This window comes from Lolium perenne, chromosome 3, assembly GCF_019359855.2.
Source record: "Lolium perenne isolate Kyuss_39 chromosome 3, Kyuss_2.0, whole genome shotgun sequence".
Taxonomy (NCBI): Eukaryota; Viridiplantae; Streptophyta; class Magnoliopsida; order Poales; family Poaceae; genus Lolium; species Lolium perenne.
In genome coordinates, this window is record NC_067246.2 from 172408225 (window position 1) to 172419353 (window position 11129).

Genomic DNA, 11129 nt, shown 5'->3' on the forward strand with positions numbered 1-11129 from the left:
AGAGAGTCTGAGGTAGAGTGTGGTGGGTTGGGCCGATGAGTCCCAAACTTTGTTACTGAACTTGTTGCCAGCAATTCTGCTGAGCTCTCTGGTTAATGGATACCCATTTCTATGTAAAGAAAAACACTATCTGGCATAAAGAGCATCCATTACCATTCATACTTCCAAATCTCCAATAGCTTGCACGCTTGCAAAGACCAACAAGACTTTGCTTAGGGCTATGAATCTAAATTTCAAGATTTGGCAAAAGTCAAGTTTTCTATCAGCGAAAAGAAACACTAATTCTGCTTATTTCCTTCCCTGCTTCCACCATCAGCGCACAGCTACTCATGCTGCTTATTTCCTTCCACCATGGGGATGTCCCCAACACAGCGGTGGGTAATGACCAATTGCCTACTGCAATTACGGATTACAACCAGATAATAGTCATATTAACATGCCAGGCATCAAACTTTAAAAAATTATAGCGACTAATGTACATGAAAAGCTAGTAAATGTATGATCAGGGTCTTTCTTTAATGCAAAGCCCTGGCGGAGCACCTCAGGTTCCTGATCTCACTGGAAAGCTTAATGCTTCATTGATCCGACTGAAAACAAGTCGAACCGGGATGCAGGCAATTGTGGATCCACCAATTTTCCGAACTAAAGTATTCCTTCTAGCACTTTCTCTACGACTGCTGGCAAAAGATGAGAGCCTGCGCATTTTCCTTGGCGAAGCTTCTGATTTCTTGGTATGTGGCCGCCATGACTTATCCACGTCATGCTCAGCTTCTGATTTCTTGGTATGTGGCCGCCAAGACTTATCCATGTCATGCTCCGAGATCTTTTTGCGCCCACTGTGTTTTGATCTAGATGCATGTGATGATCTTTGCTGACGTGGTTCTGCAACTTCGCTCTTTATCAAGTGGTTAAGATTGCTTCTTGCCAGATGGTGATTATCTCTACTTTCCACTGGACAACTATCATCCAAAACCACAACAGGTAAAGGGAACCCCAGAACAGGTTTACGATTCCATTGACTCATGAGGGAAACAAGAGGCGCACGGTGACCCTTGTAGGTTCCTTCAGCTGCCAACTCAACATCATAAAGTTTATAGTCTGTACGTACACTCTTGGTTGGCTTTGCCACGGAGCATCTTGGAGATGCTGCCTTAACTTTCTCAGAGTATGATTGGCTGCTTAGAGTTTCAGATGACTCATCATGCTCAGGTCCGCTTTCAGCATACTGTTGCCCCATAATACCAGCACCACCATCTGGAGGAACTAGCACAAATTTCGTGTTATTTCCCAGATCAGTGGGCTTACATAAAGAAGCACTTCCCGCTCTTGCCTCCAACCCAGTAACATCTTCGTCTTGTTCCTTGCACTTTATTGTCTTCTCATACTGTTGCACCAGCAAATTCTTATTGATGTTGCAGCTTACTGGAGTTGTCTGTATGTTTCTGTTCTTCGAACTTGTATTATCATGAAGTGAGGGTATGCGCTCTTTGCTATAGTCAGTAGTGTGAGTACTGCGTTTTAAGATCTCATCCTTCACAGCTGCGCAAGATCCATAAGTGTGCAAATGGCCTGACAAAATATCAGTTGAGAAGCATTAAGCAGTAAGTTATGTGGTAGACAGTGCAAAAAATGGACACACATTGCAACAAAATTGGTAACTTCCATCAAAATAAGTGAATGGAATGATGGATGTGCACATTAAATGAAATATGGAAGACCTGGCCGATGCCAATGCCTGAAGTAATTCACCTCTAACACACGATCGATTTGATTACAAAGCATGGAGCAAGTTACTCTACAATACTGGTGTCGTAAAACCTTTTATCACAAGTTGCTCAAAGAGTACTAAAAGCACATGTGCTGTTCTTGCCATCTTTCGTATCTATCTGCTAATGGTCATAAAAGTATAATGCAACTGAAAGAAGGGAAGCAGTACTATGTGTTTACCTTCCGCCGTGACAGCCTCCTCCCTAGTAAGGGGAGCATCAAGAAATTCATCATCATCAGAGCGATTAGTGTATAATGCATCTGCTAAGGTCTCGACACTTGAAGCACCTGAGCTGTGGGAACAATTTACATTCTCTGACAACGCAGATCCCCCCCTATTTGATTCGAACACATTGGACAGTTTGTGTCCAGGGTACTGGACAGAAGACTGCCTTGACGGGTCCCAATATGATGGAACTGTCAGGGGTGAATCTTCACATAACTTAGACAGAGGACGTTGCCTATCTTTATGCCTCGAATTTTCATAAGCTTGCCCAATATTGGATCGTTTCCTTTTCGTCAATGAATGAGACTGATTACTCCTGTTTATTCCGTCGGTGCTATACAAGTCATAGCCAAAGCTTGGCCCACTTTCAAAAAGAGGTAGATCCTGATACCCATTTGAAAAAGAACCTGCACTTGACTTCTGCTTGGGAACAGTACTGGATCCAATAAGGTCTCTCATGCGCCGGAATCCTTTACCTGTATCATCCTGACGTTTTTTTGATGACTTCCTTTTCTTCTTTGACGATGAAGCATACCTTGTGCTTGAAGAGGATATATTTTGTGGCAGCTTGAACAACGAGGCCTGAGATGAACCTTGAGCTGAGGTTTCTTCAATACCATACATATCTGTTTCAACATAAGAAGATCTTTTGTTTTTAGACTTTGCTGAATAGGTATCTGTTTCATCCATGTCATCTTCATCTGGAAAGCGAGATCTTTCGATTTCAAGGGCATGCATAATGGCATCCTCTCTGCGAACATACTTTCCTTCATTGTATGTCCTCTTTTGCTGGCGAGCTAAAAGTTTTGCTTTTTCTATACACTCTTCATATTCCCCACACCGGAATGCCTTGACACGCCTAGACTTCTCGAGATTATACCAGTCACTGTGATGAAAGTCAAAGAAACAAGATAAAAAGATCAGACTTAAGATGCAAGAATAAAAACATAATAACCTAGTTGCAAATAAATGATGCAAACTGTGAGTAGAGAAAAATGGAAAATTCTTTTCGAACCTTTTCAAACTATGCAGGACAATATTGTCAGATATAATCACCACATTTCCACATAAAAATTAGATCTAAAAATTAGTGCATGACACTTTTTTCTTGGTATACAGAGAAACTTATAATGTTCGTCACCTAATTGTCCTAGTTTTGGCTTTTTGGTGGGCAAATAGACAGTGGGAGTCAATGATGTGAACCTAGTTTTCATTATCTCCAAGTCTGGGTAGAAACTGAGTACTAGTACTACTCTATGCCACGAATGGTAGCAAGAACACATCTGCTGCCAATCAGCATCGTTAGCAGTAGTGTAAGGCATCGATGGCAACATCGGAAGAAAAGAAAATCGTTTCGTGATAGCCGAATAACCAACCACAGCACGGATCATCTGAGTAGATCGAATCTATGCATCCACAAGCGCAAGAACGAAACAGCGACAAGAGATAAGAAGGAGGGTTTGTACTACGGACATGCTGCCGTCGGGGCGGCCGAGGAGCTTGATGGGCGTTCCGGCGGAGCGGGGCGGAACGACACAGTTCTCGGGGAGCTCGTCCTGGCCGAGGATCCGGCCGGGCCACCAGGATCCGTTGCGGCGGCGCACCCAGACTAGCGCCCCCACCTCCGCGTCCGCCCCCGTAACTCCGGCGGGGAACTCGTCTTCTCCACCTACGCTTCCCATCCCGGCGCCGCCACCACCCTCACCGCCCCACCACCATCACCCGCCCCTCCTCCTCAGACAAAAAATTGATCAAGCCAATAACGACTTTCTTGTCCAAGAACGCGAGGAGGAAAGCGGATAAAACCGGCAAAGGCGCGGAGGCGGCGCTCAGCGAGCGCGAGAGGCGGCGGGTGATGCAGCTCCGGTTCCCCGTGGAGGCAGAAGGTCTCCGTGCTGTGGAGAAGTAGAAAGGGGAGGGGAGGGGAGGTGAGGTGTGTGGGGGGTCTCGCCGTCTGGGGAAGAGAAAGGAAAGGGAGGTTTGGGTCCTTCTGAGCGACGGTTGGGCTTTTTCCTCGCTCGGCCCGCGGGTACCCGGCCTCTGTTGACCCGCAAGCCCATTTTAGTCATCTTGCGCTTAGGGCAACATAACTGATCACGACAGCTGGATTTGAGAGAGAAAAGAGAATGTTGCAGTGCCGAATTACCTTTCCAATCTTGGTTTACATAGCCAAAATACCACCATACACCATGTAGGAATAACACCGACATAAAAAGACTTATATATGTCAACCCGCTCACCCAAATTTTCGAAGGCGCCTTCTTCAGAAGCTACGGGGAGGGAAACCATTGCGAGAACCTCGCTTTATGGGGACAACACAGGCGGTTTTTGTTGTGCCTATCAAAGAGAACATTCTTGACTTGGCCAAGATTCTTCAAAGCTTAGGTGAGGTTGTCGGGTTGTGCGCTAACTTCCTAAAATGCTTTTATCTCAAAAAAACCTTTCTAAAAAAACTCCGTTGTCCCCATCTATTATGGTGACATCAACATCGACGACATCCTCGGTGGCTTGCTAGTCACTCGAACCACGTTCCCCCTGATTTACCTTGGGTTGTCGCTTTCGGTGTGGAAGCTAAAACAAGTTGACTTCCAACACTTGAGGACAAGTGTATCGTAAAGTTACCACCATTGAGCGACAAGTACATCACCACGACCGACCGTACGGCTCTAGTTAAGTTATTCATCACCTCCCAAGCGACCTATTACCTCATGCCCCTTGTGGCTCTGTCGGGCACTATCAACTACATCAACAAGCTCAAGCGGGCTTTTCTTTGCCCTGCCAAGGCCACCACCAATTAAGTGAAAATTTAATTGGATTTGGTGCGTCGTCCCAAAAAGCTTGGCGACCTTGGGGTCATGCACTTGGACAACTTCGCCACGGCTCTTCGCCTTTATTGGCCATGGTTGGAGCGGAAGGACTGTTCCAAAAATTTGGGTTGGTTTCGGGAACATATCCTCTAAAGCCATTTCCAACACGGGGACGCATCACATCCGCGTGCGTCCGGATGGGTTGCGCCAGACAAAAATGCGGCCCAACGCGGGGACGTAAGCAAAAAAATTGTCCGCTGCGGAGTCCACGCCAACCCAAAGTTGGCCCGAAACTGGGTCTGCTTTGCATGGCCATGTACGCCGCGCGGACGCGGCTCTCGTTCTCCCATGTACGTCCCTTGGCCAGCCAGTCACAGAGGGGAAACCCTTTTTTATTAAAATTAAAAACATATTACATCTTTTTAAGTAAATAGGCTATCCCTATTCTAGAGCTCGTCGTCGTTGCCGGTGCGGCCGAGGATTCCACTCGACGATGGCACCCCGCAGTACGCGTTCCACTCCAGCTTCATCTGGATGGCCCCTGATACGTCTCAAACGTATCTATAATTCTTATGTTCCATGCTAGTTTTATGACAATACTCACATGTTTTATATACACTTTATATCATTTTTATGCATTTTCCGGCACTAACCTATTAACAAGATGCCGAAGCGTTAGTTCCTGTTTTCTGCTGTTTTTTTGGTTTCAGAAATCCTACACATGAAATATTCTCGGAATTGGACGAAACAAAAGCCCACGGTCTTATTTTCCACGGAGTCTTCCAGAACACCGAAGAGGAGACGAAGAGAGGCCACGAGGCGGCCACACCATAGGGGGGCGCGGCCCCACCCCTGGCCGCGCCGCCATATGGGGTTGGCCCCTCGGGCGTCCTCCGACTCTGCCCCTTCGCCTATATAATCCTTCCGTCGCGAAAACCCTAGTACCGAGAGCCACGATACGAGAAAAGTTACTCAGACGTCGCCACCGTCAATCCCATCTCGGGGGATTCAGAAGATCTCCTCCGGCATCCTGCCGGAGAGGGGAATCATCACCGGAGGGCTCTACATCACCATGATCGCCTCCGGACTGATGCGTGAGTAGTTCATCCTCGGACTATAGGTCCATAGCAGTAGCTAGATGGTTGTTTTCTCCTATTATTCCATCATGTTTAGATCTTGTGAGCTGCCTATCATGATCAAGATCATCTTATTGTAATGCTACATGTTGTGTTTGTTGGGATCCGATGAATATGGAATACTATGTCAAGTTGATTATCGATCTATCATATATGTGTTGTTTATGATCTTGCATGCTCTCCGTTGCTAGTAGAGGTTCTGGCCAAGTTGATACTTGTAACTCCAAGAGGGAGTATTTATGCTAGATAGTGGGTTCATGCCTCCATTGAATCTGGAACAGTGACAGAAAGTTCTAAGGTTGTGGATGTGATGTTGCCACTAGGGATAAAACATCAATGCTTTGTCTAAGGATATTTGTATTGTTTACATTACGCACAGTACCTAATGCAATTGTCTGTTGTTTGCAACTTAATACTGGAAGGGGTGCGGATGCTAACCCGAAGGTGGACTTTTTAGGCATAGATGCATGCTGGATAGCGGTCTATGTTCTTTGTCGTAATGCCCTAAGTAAATCTCATAGTAGTCATCATGATATGTATGTGCATTGTTAGAGCAACTCTAACAGAGCCCCTATTTATCGGAAATGAAAAAAGCGAGTTCAGTCTACCGAAAAACAATTTGGTTGCGGATTTAGCGATGGCGCAGAACAGAAACCGAAAAGGTGAACCGAACTCGATGAAATCAAACGTCGCGGGAAACCAAAATTTGCGATCGCACTCGATTTCATCGAATGAAGCTAAATTCGTTCATAATTTGTACAATACTAGGCAAAATACATGCATATTGCACGTACATCACGATCTAGGCACCTAAATTAAACTAGAATTAGTCCCCGGAGTGACTATACTGTCACCGGGGAGCTAAACGTAGCCGGCGGAGGGTTTTTGCTCGCCGGTCTTCCTAGGTGAGGACGACCGCCGCCACTTCGACGACCGCCGCCTCGGAGGTGCTCCCGCACGCTTGAGGCGTCCCGGCGGCGTCGTCATCGTCGTCGCCGTGCGGGGGCAGCGCCGGCAGAGGAGGGCTGCACGCCGAGGCAGCGGGGGGCGCCTCGGCTTTTCCTTCCGCCACCTCCTCCGCGCGCGCAGCGAGGTACGCCATCATCTCCGGCCACTTCCGGCCGGTCCTCCTCCATGCGCCGATGGAGCGCCTACGCCTGCCGAGCTCCGGCGACGCCCGTGCACCCGGCGGACGCCGAGTGCACCTTCCGGCGCCAGATCGGCCACCTCCCCTACCCGCGCATCTAGCACGCGTCATCCGGGACGGAGGGGCGCTGGCTGAAGCGGCGGCGCAACCTCGGAGCGGCCGGAATCGCTCGTCGGAGCGGGGAACTGGCGGCGGCGGCGGGAGACGAGCGGCGGAGGGGAGTAGGGTTTGCGAACCAAACTCCCCTCCGCGAACCCTTTTAATAGGGGGCGCCCGCTCGATTTCTCGAGCCCCTGAACTTCGTTTACGGGCCGGCCCATGTATTCGGGCGCTGATCTGCGCGCGTTTCGGCCTGAACCCGTAAATCCGTCGGAAAAGTTTAGTTCCGGCGGGATTTACGGGCTCTGTTAGAGATGCTCTTATGCCCTCTCTATTTGGCAATTGCCCAACTGTAATTTGTTCACCCAACATGTTATTTATCTTATTGGAGAGACACCACTAGTGAACTGTGGACCCCGGTCCATTCTTTTACATCTGAAATACAACCTACTGCAATCATTGTTCTTCTGTTGTTCTTTGCAAGCAAACATCATTCTCCACACCATACGTTTAATCCTTTGTTTACAGCAAGCCGGTGAGATTGACAACCTCACTGTTAAGTTGGGGCAAAGTATCTTGATTGTGTTGTGCAGGTTCTGAAGGAGATATGCCCTAGAGGCAATAATAAAGTGGTTATTATTTATATCTTTATGTTTATGATAAATGTTTATATATCATGCTATAATTGTATTAACCGAAACATTAGTACATGTGTGATATGTAGACAACAAGAAGTCCCTAGTATGCCTCTTAAACTAGCTTGTTGATTAATAGATGATTAGTTTCATAATCATAAACATTGGATGTTATTAATAACAAGGTTATATCATTATATGAATGATGTAATGGACACACCCAATTAAGCGTAGCATAAGATCTCGTCATTAAGTTATTTGCTATAAGCTTTCGATACATAGTTACCTAGTCCTTATGACCATGAGATCATGTAAATCACTTATACCGGAAAGGTACTTTGATTACACCAAACACCACTGCGTAAATGGGTGGCTATAAAGGTGGGATTAAGTATCCGGAAAGTATGAGTTGAGGCATATGGATCAACAGTGGGATTTGTCCATCCCGATGACGGATAGATATACTCTGGGCCCTCTCGGTGGAATGTCGTCTAATGTCTTGCAAGCATATGAATGAGTTCATGAGAGACCACATACCACGGTACGAGTAAAGATTACTTGTCAGGAGACGAGGTTGAACAAGGTATAGAGTGATACCGAAGATCAAACCTCGGACAAGTAAAATATCGCGTGACAAAGGGAATTGGTATTGTATGTGAATGGTTCATTCGATCACTAAAGTCATCGTTGAATATGTGGGAGCTATTATGGATCTCCAGATCCCGCTATTGGTTATTGGTCGGAGTGAGTACTCAACCATGTCCGCATAGTTCACGAACCGTAGGGTGACACACTTAAAGTTGGATGTTGAAATGGTAGAACTTGAATATGGAATGGAGTTCGAATATTTGTTCGGAGTCCCGGATGAGATCGCGGACATCATGAGGAGTTCCGGAATGGTCCGGAGAATAAGATTCATATATAGGATGTCATTTTATGTGAATTAAATTGACGCGGAAGGTTCTATGGAAGGTTCTAGAAGGTTCTAGAAAAGTCCGGAAGAAACCACCAAGGAAGGTGGAGTCCACATGGGACTCCACCTCCATGGCCGGCCAACCCTAGTGGGGGAGGAGTCCCAAGTGGACTCCCCCTTAGGGGGCCGGCCACCCCCCCATATGGGAGGTGGAACTCCCACCTCTAGTGGGAGTCCTAGCTTGGCTAGGTTTCCCCTCCATATGGAAGGTTTTTGGTTCGGGTCTTATTCGAAGACTTGGAGACCAACTCTTGGGGATCCACCTATATAATGAGGGGCCAAGGGAGGGGGCCGGCCACCCCAAGACCACAAGCTGGCCGCCCCCCTTGAAGTGGCTGGCCACCCCCTCCCAAACCCTAGCTGCCCCCTCTCCTCCATATCTCCCGTGTAGCTTTAGCGAAGCTCCGCCGGAGTTCTCCACCGCCACCGACACCACGCCGTCGTGCTGTCGGATTCAAGAGGAGCTACTACTTCCGCTGCCCGCTGGAACGGGAGGTGGACGTCGTCTTCATCAACAACCGAACGTGTGACCAAGTACGGAGGTGCTTCCCGTTCGTGGCGCCGGAACCGATCGTGATCAAGATCTTCTACGCGCTTTTGCAAGCGGCAAGTGAACGTCTACCGCAGCAACAAGAGCCTCCTCTTGTAGGCTTTGGAATCTCTTCAAGGGTGAGACTCGATAAACCCCTCGTTGCTACCGTCTTCTAGATTGCATCTTGGCTTGGATTGCGTGTTCGCGGTAGGAAAACTTTTGTTTTCTATGCAACGTTATCCTACAGTGGTATCAGAGCCGTGTCTATGCATAGATGGTTGCACGAGTAGAACACAATGTTTTTGTGGGCGTTGATGCTCTTGTTATCTTTAGTTTGAATACTTTGCATCTTTGTGGCATAGTGGGATGAAGCGGCTCGGACTAACTTTACATGACTGCGTTCATGAGACTTGTTCCTCGTTCGACATGCAACTTGTATTGCATAAGAGGCTTTGCGGGTGTCTGTCTCTCCTACTATAGTGAAGATTCAATTTACTCTTCTATTGAAAACATTAGTATCAACGTTGTGGTTCATGTTCGTAGGTAGATTAGATCTCTCTCGAAAACCCTAAACCACGTAAAATATGCAAACCAAATTAGAGACGTCTAACTTGTTTTTGCAGGGTTTGGTGATGTGATATGGCCATAATGTGATGATGAATATGTATGAGATGATCATTATTGTATTGTGGCAACCGGCAGGAGCCTTATGGTTGTCTTTAAAATTCATGTTGAGTAGTATTTCAAAGTAGTTGTAATAGTTGCTACATGGAGGACAATCATGAAGACGGCGCCATTGACCTTGACGCTACGCCGACGATGATGGAGATCATGCCCGAAGATAATGGAGATCATGTCCGTGCTTTGGAGATGAAGATCAAAGGCGCAAAGACAAAAGGGCCATATCATATCACATATGAACTGCATGTGATGTTAATCCTTTTATGCATCTTATTTTGCTTAGATCGCGACGGTAGCATTATAAGATGATCCCTCACTAAAATCTCAAGATAATAAAGTGTTCATCCTTAGTAGCACCGTTACCAAGTCTTGTCGTTTCGAAGCATCTCGTGATGATCGGGTGTGATAGATTCAATAAGTACATACAACGGGTGCAAGACAGTTTTGCACATGCGGATACTAAGGTGGCCTTGACGAGCCTAGCATGTACAGACATGGTCTCGGAACACGTGATACCGAAAGGTAGAGCATGAATCATATGGTTGATATGATGAACACTTTGAGTGTTCGCCATTGAAATCACACCTTTTCTCGTGATGATCGGGTTTAGGTGCGGTGGATTTGGTTCGTGTGATCACTAAGACAATGCGAGGGATATTGTTTTGAGTGGGAGTTCACTAAGGTTTTTAATTATGTTGAATTAAAATTTGAACTCAATTTGTCATAAACTTAGTCTAAACTTTTGCAAATATATGTTGTAGAGATGACGTCCCCAATCAATTTCAATCAGTTCCTAGAGAAAGAGAAACTTAAGAGCAACGGTAGCAACTTCACCGACTGGTTCCGTCATGTGAGGATCTTCCTCTCTGGCGGAAATCTGCAATATGTGCTTGATGCACCGCTAGGTGACCCTCCTCCCCGCAGTAAACCGAAACCGATGAAGTAAAAGCTGTTTACGAGACTCGGAAAATACGGTACTCTCAAGTTCGGTGTGCCATCCTATGCGACTGGAATCCGATCTTCAAAAACGTTTTGAGCACCACGATCCTCATGAGTTGATGAAAGAGCTGAAAGCTATTTTTGAGACTCATGCGGCCGTGGAATGCTATGAAGCATCGAAACAATT

At 46.7% G+C, this 11129-nt stretch overlaps 1 protein-coding gene across 1 annotated transcript; it reads right to left on the minus strand.

Annotated features, from left to right (window-relative positions):
- Nucleotides 1-375: 375 nt before the first annotated feature.
- Nucleotides 376-3813, minus strand: LOC127318365 (uncharacterized protein At1g51745). The gene is made up of 3 exons (XM_051348846.2): nt 3467-3813; nt 1948-2879; nt 376-1569 (listed from the first exon to the last, which is right to left on the minus strand). The coding sequence occupies exons 1-3, from the start codon at nt 3673-3675 to the stop codon at nt 542-544; spliced, it is 2169 nt and encodes a 722-aa protein (XP_051204806.1). The 5' UTR covers nt 3676-3813; the 3' UTR covers nt 376-541.
- Nucleotides 3814-11129: the final 7316 nt, after the last annotated feature.

Excerpts from the sequence above, each read along its gene's own strand:
- LOC127318365 (XM_051348846.2), bottom strand. The coding sequence starts at position 3,675 with ATGGGAAGCGTAGGTGGAGAAGACGAGTTCCCCGCCGGAGTTACGGGG. Across the intron at positions 2,880-3,466 it reads GGCCGCCCCGACGGCAGCAT|TGACTGGTATAATCTCGAGA; the intron begins GTCCGTAGTACA and ends CTTTCATCACAG. Across the intron at positions 1,570-1,947 it reads GGAGGCTGTCACGGCGGAAG|GCCATTTGCACACTTATGGA; the intron begins GTAAACACATAG and ends ATATTTTGTCAG.